The 24,183-nt window shown below is 40.8% G+C and overlaps 1 protein-coding gene across 12 annotated transcripts in view; it reads right to left on the bottom strand.

The window, feature by feature from the left end:
- CD109 (CD109 molecule) overlaps positions 1–24,183 on the bottom strand; it is a 305,344-nt gene that overhangs the window by 100,741 nt on the left and 180,420 nt on the right. For all 12 annotated transcript variants that reach the window (XM_054254174.2, XM_078369551.1, XM_054254172.2 and 9 more), the window contains 2 exons: positions 15,436–15,666; positions 9,540–9,665 (listed from right to left, as the gene is read on the bottom strand). Coding sequence is in view for 5 of the 12 variants with exons in the window: in XM_054254169.2 (XP_054110144.1) it covers positions 9,540–9,665; positions 15,436–15,666 (357 nt within the window). In the remaining 7 variants the exon portion in view is untranslated. The remainder of the gene's footprint in view (positions 1–9,539; positions 9,666–15,435; positions 15,667–24,183) is intronic.

Here is a 24,183-nt window from a genome sequence, read left to right as displayed (position 1 = left end):
ATGCCTATAATGCCAGCTACTCCGGAGACTGAGCCAGGAGAATTTCTTGAACCCAGGAGGCGGAGGTTGCAGTGAGCTGAGATGGTGCCACTGCACTCCAGCCTGGGTGACAGAGTAAGACTCTGTCTCAAAAATAAATAAATAATTTAATTTTACAGAACTGAAAGTATCAGTAAACTAGTTTCTAGTCCTGACCATCCCACAACAGACTGTGTTAGCCTAACCAGGTCACATCACTTATCTCAGATTCTTTCTCCATAAAGTGGAGAGATGGATCTATGTGACCTCTAAGATCCTCTCTAGCACTGAGACCCTATGCTCTGGCTGATGATGCTATGTACTCAGACTCTCCATGTCACTGACAAACAACATCCTAAAGTCTGGCCCCAAAGTTTTCTGACTGATGCCAAAAACCTGTACCTTCAGAGAGGAGTAGAGAAGACACATTTGAAAGGAAGGGTCTTCCTAGGGTGGCTTCTGGAGAGAAAAAACAAAACAAAGAACTCCTCATGAACATTTGCATGGGGCCCAGAAATTAAAATGCCCACTGCCAAAGGACGGACACTAGCAGATCAAATGGCTCAATAAAGACACAAGAATAATATGGTACCAAAATTATGAGTGCCTTTTAGACTTTAAAGGAACTAGAATATTCAGTTATTACCTGAAATCTTTTCCTAATTTTCAAAATGAGAAAGTCCAGAGCATTAATCAAAAAGTCCTGTTTTCCATTAGCTCACAGGTTCATCAAATACAGCCACCATATATATTCTCAAAACAAAAATATACATTGGGAGGCCGAGGCGGGTGGATCATGAGGTCAAGAGATCGAGACCATCTTGGTCAACATGGTGAGACCCCGTCTCTACTAAAGATACAAAAAATTAGCTGGGCATGGTGGCGCGTGCCTGTAATCCCAGCTACTCGGGAGGCTGAGGCAGGAGAATTGCCTGAACCCAGGAGGTGGAGGTTGCGGTGAGCCGAGATTGCGCCATTGCACTCCAGCCTGGGTCACAAGAGCAAAACTCCGTCTCAAAAAAAATAAATAAATAAAATAAAATAAAATAAAATAAAAATATACAAAGATATTTCTACTAAGTTGCAAGATCATATAGCAGAATGGAACTATAAGTCAAAGAATATCACAAAGGATAATAGTAGCAATCATCTAGAAGGAGCTCTATTCACTCATTCTTTCATCCTGCAAGCATGACTGAGTCCCCATAACAGGTCAGATATTACATTAGACAGAATAAATATAAAAACTAAGAAAATAGAACTCCTGTCTTCAAGGAGCTCACAGTTTAAGAAATGAGGCAGACATTTTTTAAATGTCTGAAGATACAATAGGTTCTGGAGATAGATGGTTGCACCACAATGTGAATGCACTTGCTGCTACTAAACTTTTTTTTTTTTTTTGAGATGCAGTCTTTCTTTGTTGCCCAGTCTGGAGTACAATGGCATAATCTTAGCTCACTGCAACCGCTGCCTCCCAGGGTTAAGCGATTCTCCTGCCTCAGCCTCCTCGGTAGCTGGGATTACAGGCATGTGTCACCATGTCCAGCTAATTTTCATATTTCTTTTTTAGTAGAGACAGGGTTTCACTGTATTGGTCAGACTGGTCTCAAACTCCCGACCTCGTGATCCACCTGCCCAGGCCTCCCAAACTGCTCAGATTACAGGCATGAGCCACCACACCCAGCCTACTAATCTTTTAAATGGTTAAAATGGTAAATTTTGCATGTATATCTAACCACAATTTTTTTAAAAGCAAAGTAATTAATTAATACTGATTAATAAATGCTATTCTAGGGATGTTTATCAGGGCCTTTGGAAGAATGGAGAAGTGCTAAGCTCTGGCAGCTGATGCTCTAAGAAATCAATATTCTAAAACCAACTCCTCCCTCCCTTTGTCACTGAACAAGGAAGTAAGAGCTTGAGGTCTTTCCCAAAAAAATCATTCTTCTTATAAGCAAAGACTAGCAAAAGTATTTTTGAAGCCACAACCACATTTCAGAAAGAATGCCACTGTTTTCTGACCTGTCAAAATTTTGCTCCATGCTTTCTGTTAAGTTGCCATCACAAGCAAGGCAAATTAAGCAGATGCTACTGGTAGAGTGCTTCAGGGACAAGAACTGTCCAAACAAAGATGTGCTCTTTTGCAAAAGAAAACCAGCTCCAGAGAAACTTAACAGAAGCAGCAAGCTGACCCAGGCAGAGGCTGGGCAACAAGGCCGGAAAAAATAAGAAATGTCCTGAAAGGTTATAAAAAGCAGTAAGGTATTGGCAACCCTCACCTAATCTTTCTACAACTCAAGAGAAACTAGAAGTAACTGTTAGAAGCAAAAAAAAAAAAAAAACTAACTCGTTTCAGATTGCTTCTGAGTTACATAATAATTTGATACCCACATTTCATTACACAGGGCTCCAGAAGAGTGATTTCAAGCCTTAACCCTGTTGAGTTTTCTGCTTTCCATTTCTTATTCTCCACCCCAACAGTGGCTTAAGATTGAGACAAGGGTTAATAAATTGTAGTTGGTGACAGACAGAAAAGACTGTAAGGTTATCAAGTTCAGTGGTTTCCAAGTTGGCTGTGCATCTGAAGCACTAGAGAAGCTATTGTAAAAGATATACATTGTCCCAAAAATTCTAACTTAGTATGGTGAAGGTGCTAGGGAGCTCTACTGAGCTGATTACCTAGACAGGTAAAGTAAATAGCAGAAAGTAGCGCTGCTGGAGAAGTCAAAGAATAAAACAGATGGCCTGTCCCCAGTTCCATACCTTGCTGACTGCCCAACGCTGCCTCTCAATGGAGAAGATGGATTCTAAAGATGCCTAGTTGGCGAGCATTTATCAACACTTTTCAAAATGTGATTGAAAAAACTAGTAGAATTTCCTGGAGTGCTTACTTAAAGTTCAAACTCCTAGGTCTTGTGCCAAAATTAGTAAATTGTGATCTGGGGGTGGGACCTGGACTATCCATCTTTAAACAAGCTCCCAGTCCATTGATTCTGTGGTGCACTGATGTTTCAGAACCAACGGCAGCCTCAGCTGGCCATTATGGCAAACTCAAGTGGACTTCTATAGCCACTCTAGAAGGAAGAACAGACTTCCATCTGACACTGAGGAAAGATGGCACAGGGCTGCCATCATCAAATGACCAGGAATCTCTCAGTGACTCAGGCTCTTCTTTTGGGCTCTCAGAGGAACATGAGCACCAGTGCTTGGGTCACGCAGAGACCTGGAGCTCTGGGCTACAGGCTGCACTGCTGTGGCCAGATCCCTCCTGGCTCCTAGAAGCCTAGTTCTCAGACACCAGCATTATCCTTTCTTTTACAGAACCCCGAAAATCACCTTCTGGTAACCCGGAATATGATTTTTAAATCATAGATGCAAAAACATTTGCAACCAAATGCAGTATATTCACACAATGGAATATTGTTCAGCCTCTAAAAGGAAGGCAATTATGACATATGCTACAACATGGATGAACCATAATAACGCTATGAGAAAAAAAGCCAGTCACAAAAGAGATCCTGTATGATTCTGCTGATATAAGACTAATCAACGCCATAGAGATAGAAAGTACAGTGTCTGCCAGGGGCTGGGGGTGGGAGGGAATGGGGAGTTACTGTTTAATAGGTGTAGATTTTCAGTTTTGCAATATGAAGAGAGTTCTGGAGATGGATGGTGGTGATAAATCCACAACAACATGAAAGTACTTTATACCACTGAACCGTACACTTAAAAATGATGGTAAATTTTTTGTTATGCGTATTTTACAACAAAAAAAATGGGTGGGGGGACCATTTGCAGGCCAGGCACAATGGCTCACACCTGTAATCCCAGCACTTCGGAAGGTTTATGCAGGTGAATCATTTGAGGTCAGGAGTTCAGGACCAGCCTGACCAACATGGTGAAACCCCATCTCTACTTAAAAATACAAAAATTAGCTGGGCATGGTGACATGCACCTGTAATCCCAGCTACTCAGGAGGCTGAGGCAGGAGAATCGCTTGAACCCAGGAGGTGGAGGCTGCAGTGAGCCAGGGTCGTGCCACTGCACACCCAGGCAGAATAGCAACACTCTGTCTCAAAAAGAAAAAAAGAGAGAGAGAAAAAAAAAAACCTAGAAATCCTACTAGAACAAAATAATTACCATTACTATCATAAAAAATCTTGAAGGTGAAAAGCAATACAATACTTGAAGGGCAAACAATTTAGATTAATCCAGAAAGGTTAACACAGTATCGCACTCTTATTCTACAAACAAACATGTTATTAATACAAGTCAAGAAATGCCAAGGAGGCCTCAAGTATGTTTCACCTAAGGGATCCTTTTCCTGACCTAGGACAAAGGGTAAGTAAAGAACACCACTTTCAAAGCTCTGATAACTCTGGCAATCCTTAAAGAGATTGTCTCTCAGTGGGAATACTCATATCATTTCATATTTTTTCTACAGGCAAAATGGAATTTCAAAACACCTTCCCAAAGGTTGCATATGATGGCTCACACCTGTAATCCCAGCACTTCGTGAGGCCAAGGCAGAAGGACTGCTTGAGACCAGGAGCTCAAAACCAGCCTGGGCAATATAACGAGACCCTGTCTCTATGAAGAAGATTTTTTTTTAACTAGCCAGGTGTAGTGGCGCATACCTGTAGTGCCTGCTACTCAGGAGGCTGAGGCGGAAGGATCACTTGAGCCCAGGAGTAGACTGTGCCACTTCACTCCAGCCTGGGTGACAGAGGGCAAACCTGTCTCTTAAAAATTAAAAAATTTAAAAACACTCTCTTGAAAATAAATATTTTCCTCTCCCTGAGTTTTATATTGAGAATGGTGATTGCCTCAGAAAAATAAAAACATAGTTTCTAATGGCGGGCTGTTTAAATAATAAATACATTTCCTCCATGTCATTCTTCACTATTAAAAGAAAAGGGGTTTAATAATAAGCAACATACAGTCTTTCGATACCGTGCAGTAGTCAAAGAAAAACAAAAGCCAGAGACCAAGGCTGCAGTTACTTCTTGTAACATTTCCTTGGTTATACTGACCCCTGGTGGTCCTAAAAGGGCTCTTTTTTAAAGGGATTTATTTATTTTTTCATTGAAATTAACATATCTCCAATGATGAATACCTAATCAATATACTTGTCTTCAAAAAAATAAAGATGCTTTATAGAATATAGAAAAGTGAAAATTTTATTTGGTTCAAAACAAATGACTGTTATATACCTTTCACACATTCGCTTAAGCAAATACTGCTTTCTACTTACATGAAAAAGCGCTGAACTTGGTCCCAGGAATAGAGGGTTGAGCAAGACTAGAAGGTCAGGAGCTTTACAAAGGCTACCGTCTATCAGGGACCACCAATTGAAAGTAACATGAATGAACTAAGGGAAGCACACTGTACTATGGGAATGTCTGGAACAACCAGGCCATTCTAGAGAATGCCTGCAAGTAGCGAGAATAAGGAAGAAAAAACATTCCCAGCAGAGGGAACAGCATGAGAAAAGGCTCCAGAATGAGACAGACAGGTGAGTTTAAGAAACATAAGGGACGTAAGATGTCTAAAGCATAGAGTTCAAGAGGAAGGGCGGCACTTTACAAGGCTGAAAAGGTGGGCAAGGGCCAGATCTTGCAAGTGTTTTTAATTTTTTAATGACCTAAATTTCCTTAAGAGCATTATTGTTTTCTATAAAAGCAACATGACAAGCCAAGTCCACAACATGAGAAATCCTATAAATCTTTCAAAGTATAACCTCACGTCTTCTGCAAAGTCTTTCTCTATTATTCTATCCCCCTCTCGTCTGGTACTTATTCTGTCCACCATTCATCAAACAAATTAATCCCTCAGCGCCTGTCATCCAGCTAAAACTGCTCTTGCTTGGTCACTGTGCAGAGGTGGTTTCTGAGTGGACCAACAATGGACACCCTGACCCAAGGGCAGCCCACCCCTAGGCTGCCAGCCACCTGTGCAGAGGCCTGCTTTAAAGACACTGGGCATGATTATTTAGCTAAGCCAACAGAATGAGAAGAACTGAACGACTCCTCAAAGGTTGGGAGAAGAGTGAAAGGAGAACAGAGCAGACCATGAGAGACAGAGGGAGCTGCTGGCCCCAAAACATCGGTGCTTGTGCTAACAATAAACCCTCTTTATCACAACCCGGCCTAAGCACCTTACAATTCCTCTGCTATTGCACTGTCTTGTGTTTGTCTGTCTCCCTTATGTCATTTAATTTTTATCATATTATTCATGTCACCACAACAATGACCTTTGAAAACAGAAGTCATGTGTTTAGCTTCTTTGTATTCATCACGGCCATGTAAGTCCTTAATACACACTGGGTTGGTGGGTAGATGGAAGGATGGATGAATGGATGGATGGATGAACAGATGGACAGATGAATGGATTAAAAAAAAGATTCTGGAAAATGTAAGTGGGAACTGAAAATAATATTCAAATTAAACTCATAATGTGCTTCCTAGTCGGCATCTCCCATCATTCTCCACATACTCCAGTAATATCAACTTCTCCAAAATCCCCAAACACATAAGGTTCCCTTCTACTTTCCCTGCTCCTACACAAATTTTTCACAAATGCCTACTCTTTTCACTTTCTCTATAAGCTCAAACATAAAGAATTCTACTTCCCCTAGAAATCATCACCCACTGCTCTAGGCTTCCATTTATAACAGTGGTTATTATTACACTGTTATAAATAAGGAAATAAGCAAAGACCACACTGTAAATTGTGCATGATTTTAACGGTTATGCGATACATTGTTCTCTAAAAGTATGAACCCCTTGCATATTACCATCAGTGTTCTTTAAAACCACATCACACATTTGGTAGAGCTCCTGCTAAATTAAAAAGAATAAGATTGGTAAACATATCATACAAACACCCATAAAGACTCAGGATGGCCATGAAGCAAATGTTGAGAGTCGATTGTACCTCCAGCACTGTTCTCATTCAGACAGGTCAATTCACACACAAGTCCTACCTACTCAAGGCTCAGCAATAATGCTTAAAGTAAGCTACAATTTCATGTATTTCATTTAACACATCTTCCCCTTTAGACACAGGAAAAAAATTGATTATATCTCACGTTTATATGTCACATAAATATATATTATAGAAAAATATAAAGGTTTACATATTATATACTAAATGACCAATTCATATCACATAAAATAGTTAAGTCTCATTACTTTTTAAAACTTTTATGTCTCACTGTGGTAAAATACATATGACATAGGACTAACTATATTCACTATTTTACCTGCACTATTTATTAGTGTTAAGTATATTCATGTTGTTGTGCAACAGATCTCCAGAACTTTTTCATCTTGCAAAACTGAAACTCTGCAACTCCCCATTTTCCCTCCCATCAGTCCCTACAACCAGCATTCTTCTTTCTGTTTCCACAATTTTGACTGTTCTAAATCTCTCATGTAAGTGGAATCACAAAGTATTTGTCTTTTTGTAACTGGCTATTTCATGCAGGATAATGTCCTCAAGTTTTATCCAAGTTGGAGCATTGTCACAATATCCTTCCTTTTTAATGCTGAAGTTCCCATTACCTTTTTTTTTTTTTTTTTTTTTTTTGAGATGGAGTCTTGCTCTGCCACCCAGGCTGGAGTGCAGTGATGTGATCTCAGCTCACTGCAACCTCCACCTCCCAGGTTCAAGTGATTCTTCTGCCTCAACTTCCTGAGTAACTGGGATTACAGGTGCTCACCACCACGTGCAGCTAATTTCTGTATTTTTAGTAGAGACGGGTTTCATCACATTGGCCAGGCTGGTCTCAAACTCCTGACCACAGATGATCCGCCTGCCTCAGTCTCTCAAAGTGCTAGGATTACAGGTCTGAGCCACCATGCCTCCCATTATTTTTAAACAGAGCAAAAGTAAGAACATAACTCCAAAAAAGACATCAAAAAAGAAAATTTTAAAAAGACATCCAAAAAAGAAAATTAAACGTTTTAATATTTCAAAATCTAAGCCAAGTTCTTTCCTCTGGGTTGCTTCTTTCTGAATGCCCTAGAAATAGAATCACAGTTCTAAGATGTGAAATATCCATATATTTCCATTTGTCTATTGAAGCTCCTCTTATCCATAGCACATGTTTGTCTGAATGAAGGTAATCTATTTAGATTGAAGCATCTAGAATTGCTAATATTTGGTACTTCCGACCCACAAAAATGGCAATTTCAAATGTCTAACCTGATAATTTATCATTTTTCTTTTAAACTGATCTAAGAAACACTGCTTTGAAATTAAATAAGGATTTACTGTGTCTTCTATCTTCTAACCAGGGCCCAGATTCAAAGTATTTCTATCATGATGCTGGGGTCCTGGGGTCAGAGGGTCATGGGGTCAGCTAGGGAGGCTGGGCTTTGCCATCAGAGACCTGAATTTAAATCTTGCTTCTTTTGATTCCCAGCTCCAACTTCTTGGCAAGTTGCTAAACTTCTCCACATTTCATTTTCCTCATCTAGAAATGAAGTTTAATAAAACTTTTTTTTCAGGACTGTTGTGGCAATGCAAGTAAAAAGCAGGGCACATATTAAATACTGGGTACTTTTATCTTGCCTTGGGTCTTAGGCTAATGAATGATTATTCCTTCAGCTACAATGGTTCTCAGCTGAGCAGGGGGAGGATATTTCCTCCCAGGGATGTTTGGCAATACCTAGAGAAATGTTTGCTTGTCACAGCTTATAGGGAGAGGAGAGCTACTACTGGCGTCTATTGGGCAGAGGCCAGAGATGCTGTTAAATGACCTATAATGCATAGCACAGAGCCCACAACAAAGAATTTTCCTCCAAAATGTCAATAGTGAGATACCCTTTTCTAAAATAACTATTTTTAAAGCTCTGATTCATGAATTTATATTTTTTTAATTCCAAAGAAAAGCATTCAATGAATTTTCAAGTATTACACAGTGACACATAGGAGAAAACGTGAGGCACAAAGAAATGGAGGGCATTTTAATGAATGCCCTCCATTTACATTTATACACCATTTAATGCCCTCCATTTAGATTTCAGAGCTATACAAGTTGGCAGCAAGTAAAGGCAATAGGTGTAGAAATTAGAGAGAAATGGGGAACAGAGGTTGGTGTGGCTATTTAAGTCACGGTTTCTTAAAACAAAGATAAAGTAGGTTAGTTTAATCACTCATTAGGAGTCATTATTCTAAGATTTAAAAATTTGCCAAATAATAGCTATGTATTTATTACTTAATTTTAAAACAATGCATGAAACAAATCAGTAAACATTGTGTACTAAAATGACAAAAGTTTTAACTTTTACACATTATATCACAGAAAAGGACAAAAGGGATGGAAATTCTAGTATGTTAGAATGAAGGCTAAATAAACCCTTGTAAACATCATAAATTAAAAATAAACCACTTCAATGCCTAGATGTTCACATTAATTTTTTTCTCTTCATTGAATAAATGACTTTAGAGCTATTCCCCCACGTGACCTAATTAAATCACTTTAACAGTCCCCCAAAAGATACATTTATACTCACATTCACTTGAACTTGAATAGACCAGTCCCCAAGTATTGGATGGGAAGATAGCTGAAACGTTTTGGAAACGACGCCAAGATCACTTTGTTGTGACAACCACTGTTGGATCAAGTTTGATTTGGGGTCCTAAAATGAAAAGCAGACATGTAACTCTGCAGAGGCTGGCCGTGTGCGTGTGCATCCTCTGTGGTTGGGAAAGATGCACTGCGGTGTTCCCACCCAGACCCAGGGCTTTCCTCCAAAACATGGTACAAGGATAGCTGTCAGAAAATGTAGGCACTATATTACTGAAGAAGACAAATCAAAGTTTCTTCTCTTCTCATATTCCTTCCAAGTTCACCTTGATTCTGCTCCACCTTTTAAATTCCTGGCACCCTACTTCCTTCTACATGAAACACTACATGTACATCACCAAACCCCCGGCGGCAGCACGGTGCTGGAAGTGTCAAAAGAAAATTTAACTGTAGAAATAACAGGCCCCATTTATTAAAGACCCAATACGTGTCAGGCACTCTGCCTTATCTCTAATCATTATAATTCTCCTTTAGAACAAGGTTATCTTCACTTTATAGTTGAGAAAACTGATGCTGGAGAGGGAGGTACGCATTCAAGTGACTGGCGTGACTCAATATTATGGCACCAACGCATGATGAAATACAGAATTCAAACTCATGTCAGCCTTTTATTTATTTATTTATTTTTTTTTTTTTTAAAGACGGGGTTTCACCATGTTGGTCAGGCTGGTCTTGAACTCCCAACCTCAGATGATTCGCCTGCCTCGGCCTCCCAGAGTGCTAGGATTACAGGTGTGAGCCACTGCACCTGGCCTTTTAACTCAACAAAAGCATATCAGAGAGATGTTTAACCAAAGATATATATGAAAAACACTTCAGCCTTCCTGTAACCTCCCAAACAACAATCCCTTCATGCAGACTTCATCCAAACCATTCCAGCAGTCATCCTAGATTCCTCTCACATTTCCAGCCCTGCTGACTCTGTGAGGTTAATATATCTCTAATTTGTCTCCTTCTTTCCATCCTCAATCTAGCCACCATGTCCTATTTTCTAACTAATGCAACTGATCTTCCCCCTCTAGACCTGCCCTCTCCACCACATTCTCCCCACTGCCAGCAGTGTGACACATCTGAAACACAAATCTGAGAATGAGTTACAGTGATTTAAATACTTGGCATAGTCCCTGGATATAAAAAGCAGTGACTATACATTTTTATAGTCACTGATTATTGTATATGATGATTATACTAGACCACTAGGTATGCATGGCTTTCATTTGCCTACTCCTTTGCATAGTTTACAAGTCCTTTACTAATATGACTCCATCTACATTTCTAGGCTCATCTTCCTCTAAACATTACAGATTTGTTTACAGTTTATTCCCAAAAGCCCATGCATCTAGGTCTCTGCAGCTGCTGCATGGAAATCCCTCCCTTCCTCGTCCACTGGTGAAATCAGTTCCAGCTTCTTGCCTCCTATACATGCCTCCAGTAGGCAGAGGTGACTGCTTCCTGGAAAGCCCCTGGTATACCAAGAGTTTATCTCTCTTGAGTATATATTATTATTAAAGGCAGAAAAATATATTTATTTTACATATTTTATTTTGCAAAAAATCTATATTTTATTATCCTAACTAGATTGTGACTGAGAATGGGTTGAATATTTTCCCTTAGTCGTATTCTCTAAACTTTGACTGGAAGTAGTGAGTGGAGCCAGTTATTAGAAACCAGAAGAAACCTGTTTCCCAGAGCAGGGATATGACCATTAGGGATAAGCACAATGCTGAGAACTGTGCAGGAAGCAGTCTCATAAGCCAGAAACCAATTGTTAAAACCAGAGACCGAAAACAAGTCAATAACAAGCAGGTCACAGTATCCCTGGCAAACTCCTGGGCCAGGCATTGTCATCAGCAGTTGGCCCTACTGTGCCCGCCACAGCATGATGCATGAGAGGGCTATAAAGTTCAAAGACTCAGGAACAAAGGAAGACATACAAATAGCCAATAAATATATGCTGTCTAATAATTAAGGAAATGAAAACAATGTAATATTGTGTTTCTTCTGTCAAAGTGACACAGATAAAAATAATAATAACAATAATTTTTGGTGTAACCTGAAGTGTAGGAAAACAGAATGTCCATATTCTACTGAAATATTATGGTAATGAGGGTGTACATTTCTCCCAAACATGAAGGAAGTCTGAACTGACCTCACTGATGACTGCACCTGGGGGATCTAGAGGGTTGGGGGTGAGTAAGATAATTCATCTGCTTTCCCAAGCCTGTCTTGGACTTAGGTCTATTGTCACCAATACGGCAGAGGGAGAGAATGCAGAAACACCAGAAGTCTACAAGGCACATCAGGATTTGAACCAGGCAAGCATGGTGGTGTCACAGCAGAGCCCAGCATTTGCATGCAGTCATCTCCTGCTATGACACAGTCACGTACAGTATGATCAATGCCCCAGTCACAGCCAGAAAAGCTGCAGCCAGAGATCCTGGAATAGTGGCCCCACATGCCCTTTAAGTCACCTTTAGATGGCTCTGGAACTCTGTCAGATGCCTCAACACAGCACACAATACCTGGCTGTCTCAAGTAGTAAGCTCCCTGGCTGGAGAATGTGTCTGTGAGGACTATTTCCGGATTATGTGTGAAGGAAATGTCTGTCCAGCATGTAGAATTAGAGAATTCAAATCACTTAAATAAGGTGGCCTCCTTACCTGGCCAACACTGCTTCAAACAGAGTGTCAAGGCACGGTCACATGATATAACCCCAAGCCAATAACACCTGTTTCCCTACAAGATCACTGACCCGTACTAGCACCAACAACTTCTTAAAGGAGAGGTCAGAGTAGAAGCCAGCCATGCCAGCTCCCATCACAGTGTCAGAGGCACTCGCTTCCATAGCGTCAGGCCAAATTGGCTAGAGGAGGCCAGAAGCGTGGGAGACACAGGTTATGTTTTTTCTACTGCCAAAAGGCCTCAAAGCCCCTTTCCCTCCTGAGAAGACCAGTTATTGGGGCATGCAAGATGAATAATACCCAAAGATGCCCCGTGGTCCCCAAGAACAACACTGAACACCCCTAAACGTGCTGTTACAGTCAGTATCTTAGCTACATCCTACAGCCATTCCTGGCTGGGCAAGATGGGCCCCGTTAACTTACAGGTGCACTTCTTCACATCAGCCTACAGGTGGTGCTGCACCAAGGAGTACAGCTGTCTCAAGGGCTCTAGTTAGGCTAAGTCCCAAATTTTTTGAAAAGTTTGGCCAAGAAACAAATTATTCTACACTGAAAGATGTAGAAAATATCATAGTCTAGTAAACCTGGCCCAAATGTCTGTTGTCAGCTGAAAGAATACCCACCTGGCCTCTGCAAGTTGCAAGGAGGAAGGCAGCTAGAACTGAGTCCACATTTGAGCATCACCTCCTAGGTACAGAGATGACAGCACGGCCACCTCTCACTCACAGTTCCCAAACACTTTGGGTTCCAGGTAGTATTTTAGTTTAAACTCCCCTCCCCTGGCCAAAAGGGTCATATCAGTACCAGAGCTAACAAGAAGAAAGTCCCTCTGAGCCCTTTCCAGAAAGTCAAATGTGGTCAGCTAAGTCTCAAACTGCACAGAAAAGCCCAAAGAATCTGCAAATGGAAGGTTCAAAGGAAGATACTAGAGCAGAGCAGAGAGGCAGAAATACGAAAACGCAGACTCATTATCCAGAACCAGTAGGGTTAGTTCTGGGTTAATGTCTTGAACAGGCAATTTATCTGCCTTCTATTGCAGGCAGATAAAAGTTAGCACTGCATAAACTGTTACATTGAATGTAAACAGCCACAGATAGCCAGATATTTATTAAACCATCTATTGTACACAGCTTCTGGCATACAGTAAGCTCTCCATATATGTGGATAAATGATGAAGGATGGTATGAATGGAGTCAGTTCAACTCTGCTCAGAGCGTGACACGAATTTAGAAATGCTATTTACTTTGTCAACCTGCTTTATAGACATTCCGTTACATAGCAAAGGCAAACTCTGAAATAATGCTAGTTCAATTCAAGAAATGTGCATCAAGCACCATGCTAACCAATGTGATACTGGCTACAAACATATCTTGGCTCGAAGTTAAATGTATACATGTTTAATTGGTTGGGTTCTGTTGTTTAAATTTATAACAACAAACAAACAAAGAGTAGGAAGATACTGAACTAAAAAGCCTGACTTTACCTCCACACTATAGTATTCATTAGAATATTTGGAGTAACCAACATCCTGAGACTAAAGAGGTTCCCAGGACCAGGAACTTTTCAGTTTTAAAATCAGGGACATACCAGGAAAACTGGGATGAGTTAGTCACCCTATTTCCAAGTAATGGTCAAATGTCCAGTGCTCTTCCCAGTTGAAATATAGAAAACCAGGCCCAGCTGGATCTCTTTTGTCTTCAACCTGATTCTCACAGGAGAGCACTCTGTGTGCTAAACACAGTGCCACCAGATCATCAGAGTATTAAGCAGCAAAGACCAAATGACTACCTTTCAAAAGGGATTCCTATAATAATAGTAATGGCTAACTTTTAATGAGCATGTACTATGTGCCAGACACAGTTCTACATGGTTTACTTGAATTATCTCACTTAATCCTCATAAAAACCTTGTGATGTTTTATTATTATTACATATTTTCCAGATAAGGAAACTGAGGTTCTAGAAGGTTAATAAATATCCCCAGGATCACACAGGTAGCATTTGGCATCTATTCTCTTTAGAGCTGACAGTGATCCTTTTAAGATGTTCAGTTAGATTACATCATCTCTCCTCAGAATTCTCCAGTGAATTCTCATTTCACTTAATGTAAACTTCAAAGTCCTTATCATGGCCATTAAGGCCCTGCATGAGCCCCACCCTAACCCACCTACTTGTATACGACCTCATCTCCTGGCACCTGTCCCCTCGATCCCAGGGCTCCAGCACACGCCAGCTTGTTGTTCCTCCAAAGCACCAAACAAGCTCCTCCTCAGGGCCTTTCCACGTGCTTCCCCCTCTGTCTAGGCTTAGTTTCTTTTATTGCCTTTGGAGCTCTGCTCAAGTCAGCCTTCCCAGACAACTCTAGAGAAAGTAGCAAAAATGCTGGCGCAGTGGCTCATGCCTGTAATCCCAGCACTTTAGGAGGCAGAGGAAGGTGGATCACCTGAGGTCAGAAGTTCGAGACCAGCCTGACTAACATGTGAAACCCCATCTCTGCTAAAAATACAAAATTAGCCAGGGGTGGTGGCACATGCCTGTAGTCCCAGCTACTTATGAGGCTGAGGCAGGAGAATCACTTGAATCCAAGAGGCAGAGGTTGCAGTGAGCCAAGATCCTGACACTGTACTCCAGCCTGGGCAACGAGAGTGAAATTCCAACTCAAAAAAAAAAAAAGAAAGAAAGAAAGTAGCAGACACAAACTCTCTTTCTCACTTTTTCTCTCTCTCTCACACATGCAAATACATACATACCTGACCCTATATGAATATATATTTGTATGTCTATTATGTCTGTCTTCTAGTACCCACTGAAAAATAAACTCAGTGTAAGTGGGACTTAATCGCTTCTGTTCACTGCCTTATGGCTGTGCCTGGAACGCAGAAGCTTAATAAGTGTTTAACAACTGAATAAATCAATGAAGATCCCAGGTCTAGAACTCAAGCAGGTCAACTGAAGACACTGAGCTCTTAACCCAGCACTGCATACACCATCACTTTTACTAATAGAGGAGTTCTGTGTTGGGAGGGAAGCTTATCTTAGGTGACTTCTAAGATATTCCAGTGTCAATAACACAAGCAGAACTTCCCAGAAGGCTTTAGGAAGATGGCTAGAAATCCTTGCTTCATTTCTGTCTAGCACTTACCTTAATGAGAATGTTTAAAGAGGTTTTGTAAGGCTTGAAATCTGAGAAGAGCGTAACAATGCGAAACTTCACTTCTTGCTTTGGCTTGTATAAGGTCTTGTCTGTTTGAATGAAGACAGATATTCTCTTGGTCTCAAACGATAAGCGAGTACTATTAGAGAATAAAATCTCATCCTGGGCACGTCCGGTTACACGTAGCTCATAAATCCCATTGGCACTGTTCAGAGGTAGCTGGGGAAAAAAGAGATCACACATTAAGGTCTCATTATTTTACCTCAAAAACGTTTTAATTACAAGTTAGAATGAAAAAGGTAAATACATGGTATTATCAAAAGTAACTGTGATGTTGAAAATTTGCCCCTCCCAGGCACCAGAGTTAAACAATTTGTTTCCCCTCTTTTAACATCCTGTAGTTTGCTCTCCAGTTACATCACAGGGCTCCTGGAATGGGGGACACACAGCCGGATGCTCTCCCTCAGCAGGAGACCTCATGCCATTTCCTATTCCAAGTGCCAATTTGTCCTCCCTAACAGTTATTGCAGGTCAGAATACCTAACATTCTTCAACCCTCTTTTCCACACTCACCCTATTTGAGGCAGTCAACCGATAAAAAGCTCTTTTGCACAAGATTTGTTTTCTTGCCTTTTCTCTCAAGCTGTTTTCTGAGATGCATTCTCCTAATGTATCTTGCCCATATGTGTCATAGTCTTGGTAGGCATGATAATGCTGCTACTTCTGCTACTACTATTAATAACAGAAATCCTTCTTGGGTGTGGTGGCTCACACCTGTAATCCCAGCACTTTGGGAGGCCGAGGCAGGTGGATCACCTAAGGTCAGGAGTTCGAGACCAGTTTGGTCAACATGGTGAAACCCTGTCTCTACTAAAAATACAAAAATTAGGTTGGGCATGGTGGCTCACGCCTGTAATCCCAGCACTTTGGGAGGCTGAAGTGAGTGGATCACAAGGTCAAGAGATCAAGACCATCCTGGCCACATAGTAAAACCCTGTCTCTACTTAAAATACAAAAATTAGTTGGGCATGGTGGCAGACGCCTGTAGTCCCAGCTACTCGGGAGGCTGAGGCAGGAGAATCGCTTGAACCCAGGAGGCGGAGGTTGCAGTGAGCCAAGATTGTGCCACTGCATTACAGCCTGGCTGACAGAGTGAGACTCCATCTCAGAAAAAAAAAAATTAGCCAGGCATATCAGGAAAAAAAAAAATTATCCAGGTGGTACAAGTCTGTAGTCTCAGCTACTCTGGGAGGCTGAGGCAGGAGAATCACTTGAATACAGGAGGCAGAGGTTGCAGTAAGCCAAGATCATGCCACTGCACTCCAGCCTGGGCAACAGAGTGAGACGTCATCTCAAAATAATAACAGCAATAGAAATCATACCTTCTAGCATTACTAGATACTCTCATCAAAACCATTTCTCACACACACACACACACACACACACACACACACACAAAGCGGGGGCTTAGAGTAGTTAAGAAAGTTGCTCCAACTCACTAGCCGAGACTCAAGATCACCTTGAACTATCCTACTCTAATAAGAACCTTGATGTGGTAATTTTAAAATATGTCCAGAAATACTCTGACCTTCCTCCCTTCAAAAGGTGAATCAATCACTGCGGAATCTTTAATTCCTCCGACTTAGTGATTTTCTTCTAAATCTTAAAATGAGGTTATGTCTTTAAAAAGAATACCTTCTGCCCTGTTGTCTCTCTTTCTCGCTAGGATCACTCACTCTGTGGGAAGCCAGAGTGATGACAAGGACACTAGAGAAGCCTGTGGAGAGGACCCACTGGGAGGAACCAGGGCCTCCCACAAACCACCACCACCAACATGTAAGCCGAGTGAATGAGCTGCCTCGCAGAATGCCACGGCCCCGGTGAAGGCTGCAGATGTCTGCAGCCCTAGCTGATACCATGATGGCAACCTCGTGAAACTCCAAATCAGAAATGCCCAACCATATTGCTCCCAAATTCTTCACCTACAAAAACTGAGAGAAGTAATAAAAGTAAAGGTTTATTGTTGTTTGAAGCAGTTTTAGGGTTACTTAGCAATAGCTAACTAGCATGCTTGACTTTTAGCTGATTTTCATGTTAAAACTGAGGTCCTGAAACTATACCCTGACTCATTTTTGCAAATAAGTTTTGTCTACAGGTATCTCAAAGGGGATTTTCCAGTAATAACAGACATCAGAATATTATCAATATGGTTAAGAATATGAAGAAAATGATAGAGCAAGTATAGTAAAACATTAATGGTAGACTCTAAGTGGCAGGTATAGGAGTGTTCATCATAAAATGTTTTCAAGGTTTTCGTATATTTGGAAAGTTAATAATAAAGTGTTAGGAAAAACAATTGGTATGTCACCTTCGAATGACTTCTGGTGTCAATTTTTGCTTTTCTTCAATAAGGAAGTGTTTTGTTTGTTTTATTTTGTTTCAAGCCAAAGTCTTGCTCTGTTGCCCAGGCTGGAGTGCAGTGGCTTGATCTCAGCTCACTGCAGCCTCCACCTCCTGGGTTCCAGCAATTCTCCTGCTTCAGTGTCCCAAGTAGCTGGGACTACAGGTGTATGTTACCACACCCGACCAATTTTGTATTTTTAGTAAAGACAGGGTTTCACTGTGTTGGCCAGGCTGGTCTTGAACTCCTGACCTCAAGTGATCCACCTGCCTCAGCCTTCCAAAGTGATGGGATTATAGGTGTCAGCCATCACGCCTGTCCTAAAGAAGAATTTACTGAGCATCCTTTGTGTACCAGGTTATCCTAGGTACTTGGGATACAACATGAACCAAAGATCTGTGCCCTACTATAGCAGAGTGTCTAGCCTGGAACTTGCAATCTTAAATTCTACTTTCTCAAGTGATACTTCAGCCCTCAGACTCTTTGAATCAGATTTCCTAATACTATAAAGAATAAAATACATATGCCAGAAACCAGAATATTATATGCTTATAAGGGGCATCAATTTCTAAATATTTCATGTTTAAAAATATATCTAATGGGATTGCTTTTTATAATTTGGATAAAAGTTTGATCATTTTAGTGGCACAGAGATTGAAGTCTGATGTCAAATTAACAAAACAGAGGCCTAGAGCTAAAGAAATCTATTAACAATAACAGAGAGAGTCTGCCACTACAGAGGTGGGCCACCATCGCCACTGCAGTTCTAACCATACCCATATAAACAGGACTACAGGGAATTACACACGGCAGCAGGGCGAAGCCCATGACAGTAGGGCAGAGCCCACGGCAGTAGGGCGGAACCCACGGCAGCTCATCATAGCCACTACAGGCAGGCAGTGACTAGACTGCCTCCTCGCTGGGCAGGAAAGTGAAACGGATACTCATAAATAAAGCCCTAACTCCCCGGGACAGAGCACCTGAGGAAAAAAAAAGGGCTTAATGAGTTCTGCTGCAGCAGACTTAAACGTACCTGCCTAGCAGCCCTGAATGAACAACGGAGCTCACAGCTCAGCACTAGAGCTCCTATAAAGTACAGACTGCCTCCTCAAGCAGCTCCCTGACCCCCGTATATCCAAAGAGTCACCTCACAAAGGACTGATCAGACTGACATTTGGCGGGCATCATTCAGAGACAAATATAGCAGAAGAATCTGGTAGCAACCCTCACGGTTCCACAGCTGCTACAGGAGTTCCCCAGGCAAGCAGGGTCTGGAGTGGACCTCAGCAGTCCTACAGCAGTGGGGCCAGACTGTTAGAAGGAAAACTAAGAAACAGAAATACTTTATCATCAACAATCTGGATGCACTCAGAGACCCAATCGGAAAATCAGCAACCACTCTGACAACAGGTGGATAAATCCACAAAGATGGGAAGAAACCAGCGCAAAAAGGAGGAAAACACCCGAAACCAGAACACCTCACCTCCTTCAAAGGACCAAAACTCCTCACCAGCAAGGGAAAAAAGCTGGACAGAAAATGAGTGTGATGAAATAACGGAATCAGACTTCAGAAGGTGGGTAATGAGAAACTTCCGTGAGCTAAAAAAAATGTTCTAAATCAATGCAAAGACACTAAGAATCTTGAAAAAAGATTAGAAAAAAATATTTGATGAAATGATAACAAGAATGGATAACTTAGAGAGGAATATGAGCGAATTGAAGGAGCTGAAAAACACAACACGAGAACGTCGCGAAGCATGCACAAGTTTCAACAGCCGAATTGACCAAGCAGAAGAAAGGATATCAGAAGTCAAAGATCAACTCAATGAAATAAAACAAGAAGCAAAGATTAGAGGAAAAAAGCACAAAAAGGAATGAACAAAGTCTCCAAGAAATGTGGGAATATGTGAAGAGACCTAATCTACATTTGATAGGTGTACCTGAATGTGATGAAGAGAATGAATACAAGCTGGAAAATACTCTTCAGGATATTATCCAGGAAAATTTCCCCAACCTAGCAAGGCAGGCCAATATTCAAGTCCAGGAAATACAGAGAACACCACAAAGATATTCCACAAGAAGAGCAACCCCAAGGCACATAATCGTCAGATACACCAGGGTTGAAATGAAGGAGAAAATGCTAAGGGCAGCCAGAGAGAAAGGTCAGGTCACCCACAAAGGGAAGCCCATCAGACTCACAGCAGATCTCTCGGCAGAAACCCTACAAGCCAGAAGAGAGTGGGGGCTGATATTCGACACCCTTAAAGAAAAGAACTTTCAACCCAGAATTTCATATCCAGCCAAACTGAGCTTTATAAGTGAAGGAAAAATAAAATCCTTTGCAAACAAGCAAGTGCTCAGAGATTTTGTCACCACAGGCCTGCTTTACAAGAGCTCCTGAAAGAGGCACTACACATAAAAAGGAACAACCAGTACCAGCCATTCCAAAATCACACTAAATGCTAAAGAGCATCAACAAAATGAAGAATCTGCATCAACTAACGGGCAAAACAGCCAGCTAGCATCAAAATGGCAGTATCAAATTCACACATAACAATATTAAACCTAAATGTAAATGGGCTAAATGCACCAATCAAAAGACACAGACTGGCAAATTGGATAAAAAGCCAAAACCCATCAGTGTGCTGTATCCAAGAAACCCATCTCACATGCAAGGATACACAAAGGCTCAAAATAAAGGGATGGAGGAAGATTTACCAAGCAAATGGAGAGCAAAAAAAGCAGGAGTTGCAATTCTCGTCTCTGATAAAACAGACTTTAAAGCAACAAAGATCAAAAGAGACAGAGAAGGACATTACATAATGTTAAAAGGATCGATACAACAAGAAGAGCTAACGATCCTAAATATATATGGACCCAATACAGGAGCACCCAGATATATAAGGCAAGTTCTTAATGACTTACAAACAGACTTAGACTCCCACACAATAATAGTGGGAGACTTCAACACTCCACTGTCAATATTAGAAAGATCAACCAGACAGAAAATTAAAAAGGATATCCAGGGCTTGAACTCAGACCTAGAACAAGCAAACCTGATAGACGTTTACAGAACTCTCCACCCCAAATCCACAGAACATACATTCTTCTCAGCACCACATCATACCTACTCTAAAACTGACCACATAATTGGAAGTAAAGCACTGCTCATCAAATGCAAAACAACTGAAATCATAACAAACAGTCTCTCAGACCACAGTGCAGTCAAGTTAGAACTCAGAATTCAGAAACTAACTCAGAACTGCACCACTTCATGGAAACTGAACAACTGGCTCTTGAATGTTCATTGGATAAATAATGAAATGAAGGCAGAAATAAAGAAGTTCTTCAAAACCAACGAGAACAAACACACAACATACCAGAATCTCTGGGACACATTTAAAGCGGTCTCTAGAGGAAAATATATAGCAATAAGTGCCCACATGAGAAGAGTGGAGAGATCCAAAATTGACACCCTATCGTCAAAATTGAAAGAGCTAGAGGAGCAAGATAAAAAAAACTCAAAACCTAGCAGAAGACAAGAAATAACTAAGATCAGAGCAGAACTTAAGGAGATAGAGACACGAAAAACCCTTCAAAAAATCAATAAATACAAGAGCTGGTTTTTTGAAAAGATCAACAAAATAGACAGACCACTAGCCAGACTGATTAAAAAAAAAAGAGAGAGAGAATAACCACATAGATGTAATAAAAAACGATAAAGGGGAAATCACCACAGATTCCACAGAAATTCAAACCATCATCAGAGAATATTAAAAACAACTCTATACACGTAAACTAATAAACCTGGAAGAAACGAATAAATTCCTCCCAAGCCTAAATCAGGAGGAAGCCGAAACTATGAATAGACCAATAACAAGGTCTGAAGTTGAGGCAGCAATTAAGAGCCTACTACACAAAAAAAGCCCAGGTCCAGATGGGTTCACAGCCAAATTCTACCAGACACACAAAGAGGAGCTGGTACCATTCCTTCTGAAACTATTCCAAATAATCCAAAAAGAGGGAATCCTTCCCAAATCATTTTATGAGACCAACATCATCCTGATACCAAAACCCGGCAGAGACTCAACAAGAAAAGAAAACTTCAGGCCAATATCCATGATGAACATAGATGCAAAAATCTTCAATAAAATACTGGCAAGCCGATTGCAACAGCACATCAAAAAGCTTATCCATCATGATCAAGTAGGATTCATCCCAGGGATGCAAGGCTGGTTCAACATACACAAGTCTATAAACGTAATTCACCACACACACAGAACCAAAAACAAAAACCACATGATTATCTCAATTGACGCAGAGAAGGCATTTGACAAAATTCAACAGCCCTTTATGCTAAAAACCCTCAATAAACTCAGTATTGATGAAATGTATCTCAAAATAATAAAAGCTATTTACGACAAACCAACAGCCAATAACATACTGAATGGGCAAAAACTGGAAGCATTCCCTTTGAAATCTGGCACTAGACAAGGATGCCCTCTCTCACCACTCCTATTCAATATAGTACTGGAAGTTTTAACCAGAGCAATCAGGCAAGAAAAAGAAATAAAGGGTATTCAAATAGGAAAGGAGGAAGCCAAATTGTCTCTATTTGCAGATGACATGATAGTATATCTAGAAGACCCCATCGTCTCAGCCCAAAAACCCTGAAACTGATAAGCAACTTCAGCAAAGTCTCAGGATATAAAAATCAATGTGCAAAAATCACAAGCGTTCCTATACACCAACAACAGACTTAAAGAGAGCCAAATCAAGAACGAACTGCCATTCACAATTGCTACAAAGAGAATAAAATACCTAGAAATACAACTTACAAGGAACGTAAGGGACCTCTTCAAGGAAAACTAGAAACCACTGCTCAACGAAATGAGAGGACACAAACAGATGGAGAAACATTCCATGTTCATGGTTAGGAAGAATCAATATAGTGAAAATGGCCATACTGCCCAAAGTAATTTACACTCAACGCTATCCCCATCAAGCTACCATTGACTTTTTTCACAGAACTGGAAAAAACCACCTTGAACTTCATATGGAACCAAAGAGAGCCCACATAGCCAAGTCAATTCTAAGCAAAAAGAACACAGCAGGAGGCATCACACTACTGGACTTCAAACTATACTACAAGGCTACAGTAATCAAAACAGCATGGTACTGGTACCAAAACAGAGATATAGACCAATGGAACAGAACAGAGGCATCGGAGGCAACACAACATATCTACAACCATACAATCGTTGATAAACCTGACAAAAAAAAGCAATGGGGAAAGGACTCCCTGTTCAATAAATGGTATCGGGAAAACTGGCTAGCCATGTGCAGAAAGCAGAAACTGGACCCCTTCCTGACTCCTTACACTAAAATTAACTCCAGATGGATTAAAGACTTAAACATAAGACCTGACGCCATTAAAAACCCTACAAGAAAATCTAGGCAAAACCATTCAGGACATAGGAGTAGGCAAGGACTTCATGGCCAAAACACCAAAACCATTGGCAACAAAAGCCAAAATAGACAAATGGGACCTAATCAAACTCCACAGCTTCTGCACGGCAAAAGAAACAGTCACTAGAGTGAATCGGCAACCAACAGAATGGGAAAAAATTTTTGCAGTTTACCCATCTGACAAAGGGCTGATATCCAGAATTTACAAAGAACTCAAACAGATTTACAGGAAAAAAACAAACAAGCCCATTCAAAAGTGGGCAAAGGATATGAACAGGCAGTTTACAAAAGAAGACATATATAAGGCCAACAATCATATGAAAAAATGCTCATCGTCACTGGTCATCAGAGAGATGCAAATCAAAACCACATTGAGATACCATCTCACGCCAGTTAGAATGGTGATCATTAAAAAATCTGGAGACAACAGATGCTGGAGAGGATGTGGAGAAAAAGGAACACTTTTACACTGTTGGTGGGAGTGTAAATTAGTTCAACCATTGTGGAAGACAGTGTGGCGATTCCTCAAGGACCTAGAAATAGAAATTCCATTTGACCCAGCAATCCCATTACTGGGTATATATCCAAAGGACTATAAATCGTTTTACTATAAGGACACATGAACACAAATGTTCATTGCAGCACTGTTTACAATAGCAAAGACCTGGAACCAACCCAAATGCCCATTGATGATAGACTGGACTGGGAAAATGTGGCACATATACACCATGGAATATTATGCAGCAATCAAAAATGATGAGTTCGTGTCCTTTTTAGGAACATGGATGAATCTGGAGAACATCATTCTCAGCAAACTGACACAAGAACAGAAAATGAAATACCGCATATTCTCACTCATAGGTGAG

This window comes from Callithrix jacchus, chromosome 4 (genome assembly GCF_049354715.1).
Source record: "Callithrix jacchus isolate 240 chromosome 4, calJac240_pri, whole genome shotgun sequence".
Taxonomy (NCBI): domain Eukaryota; kingdom Metazoa; phylum Chordata; class Mammalia; order Primates; family Cebidae; genus Callithrix; species Callithrix jacchus.
Note: the sequence above shows the minus strand (reverse complement) of the source record. Positions and strands in the feature narration are given on the sequence as shown.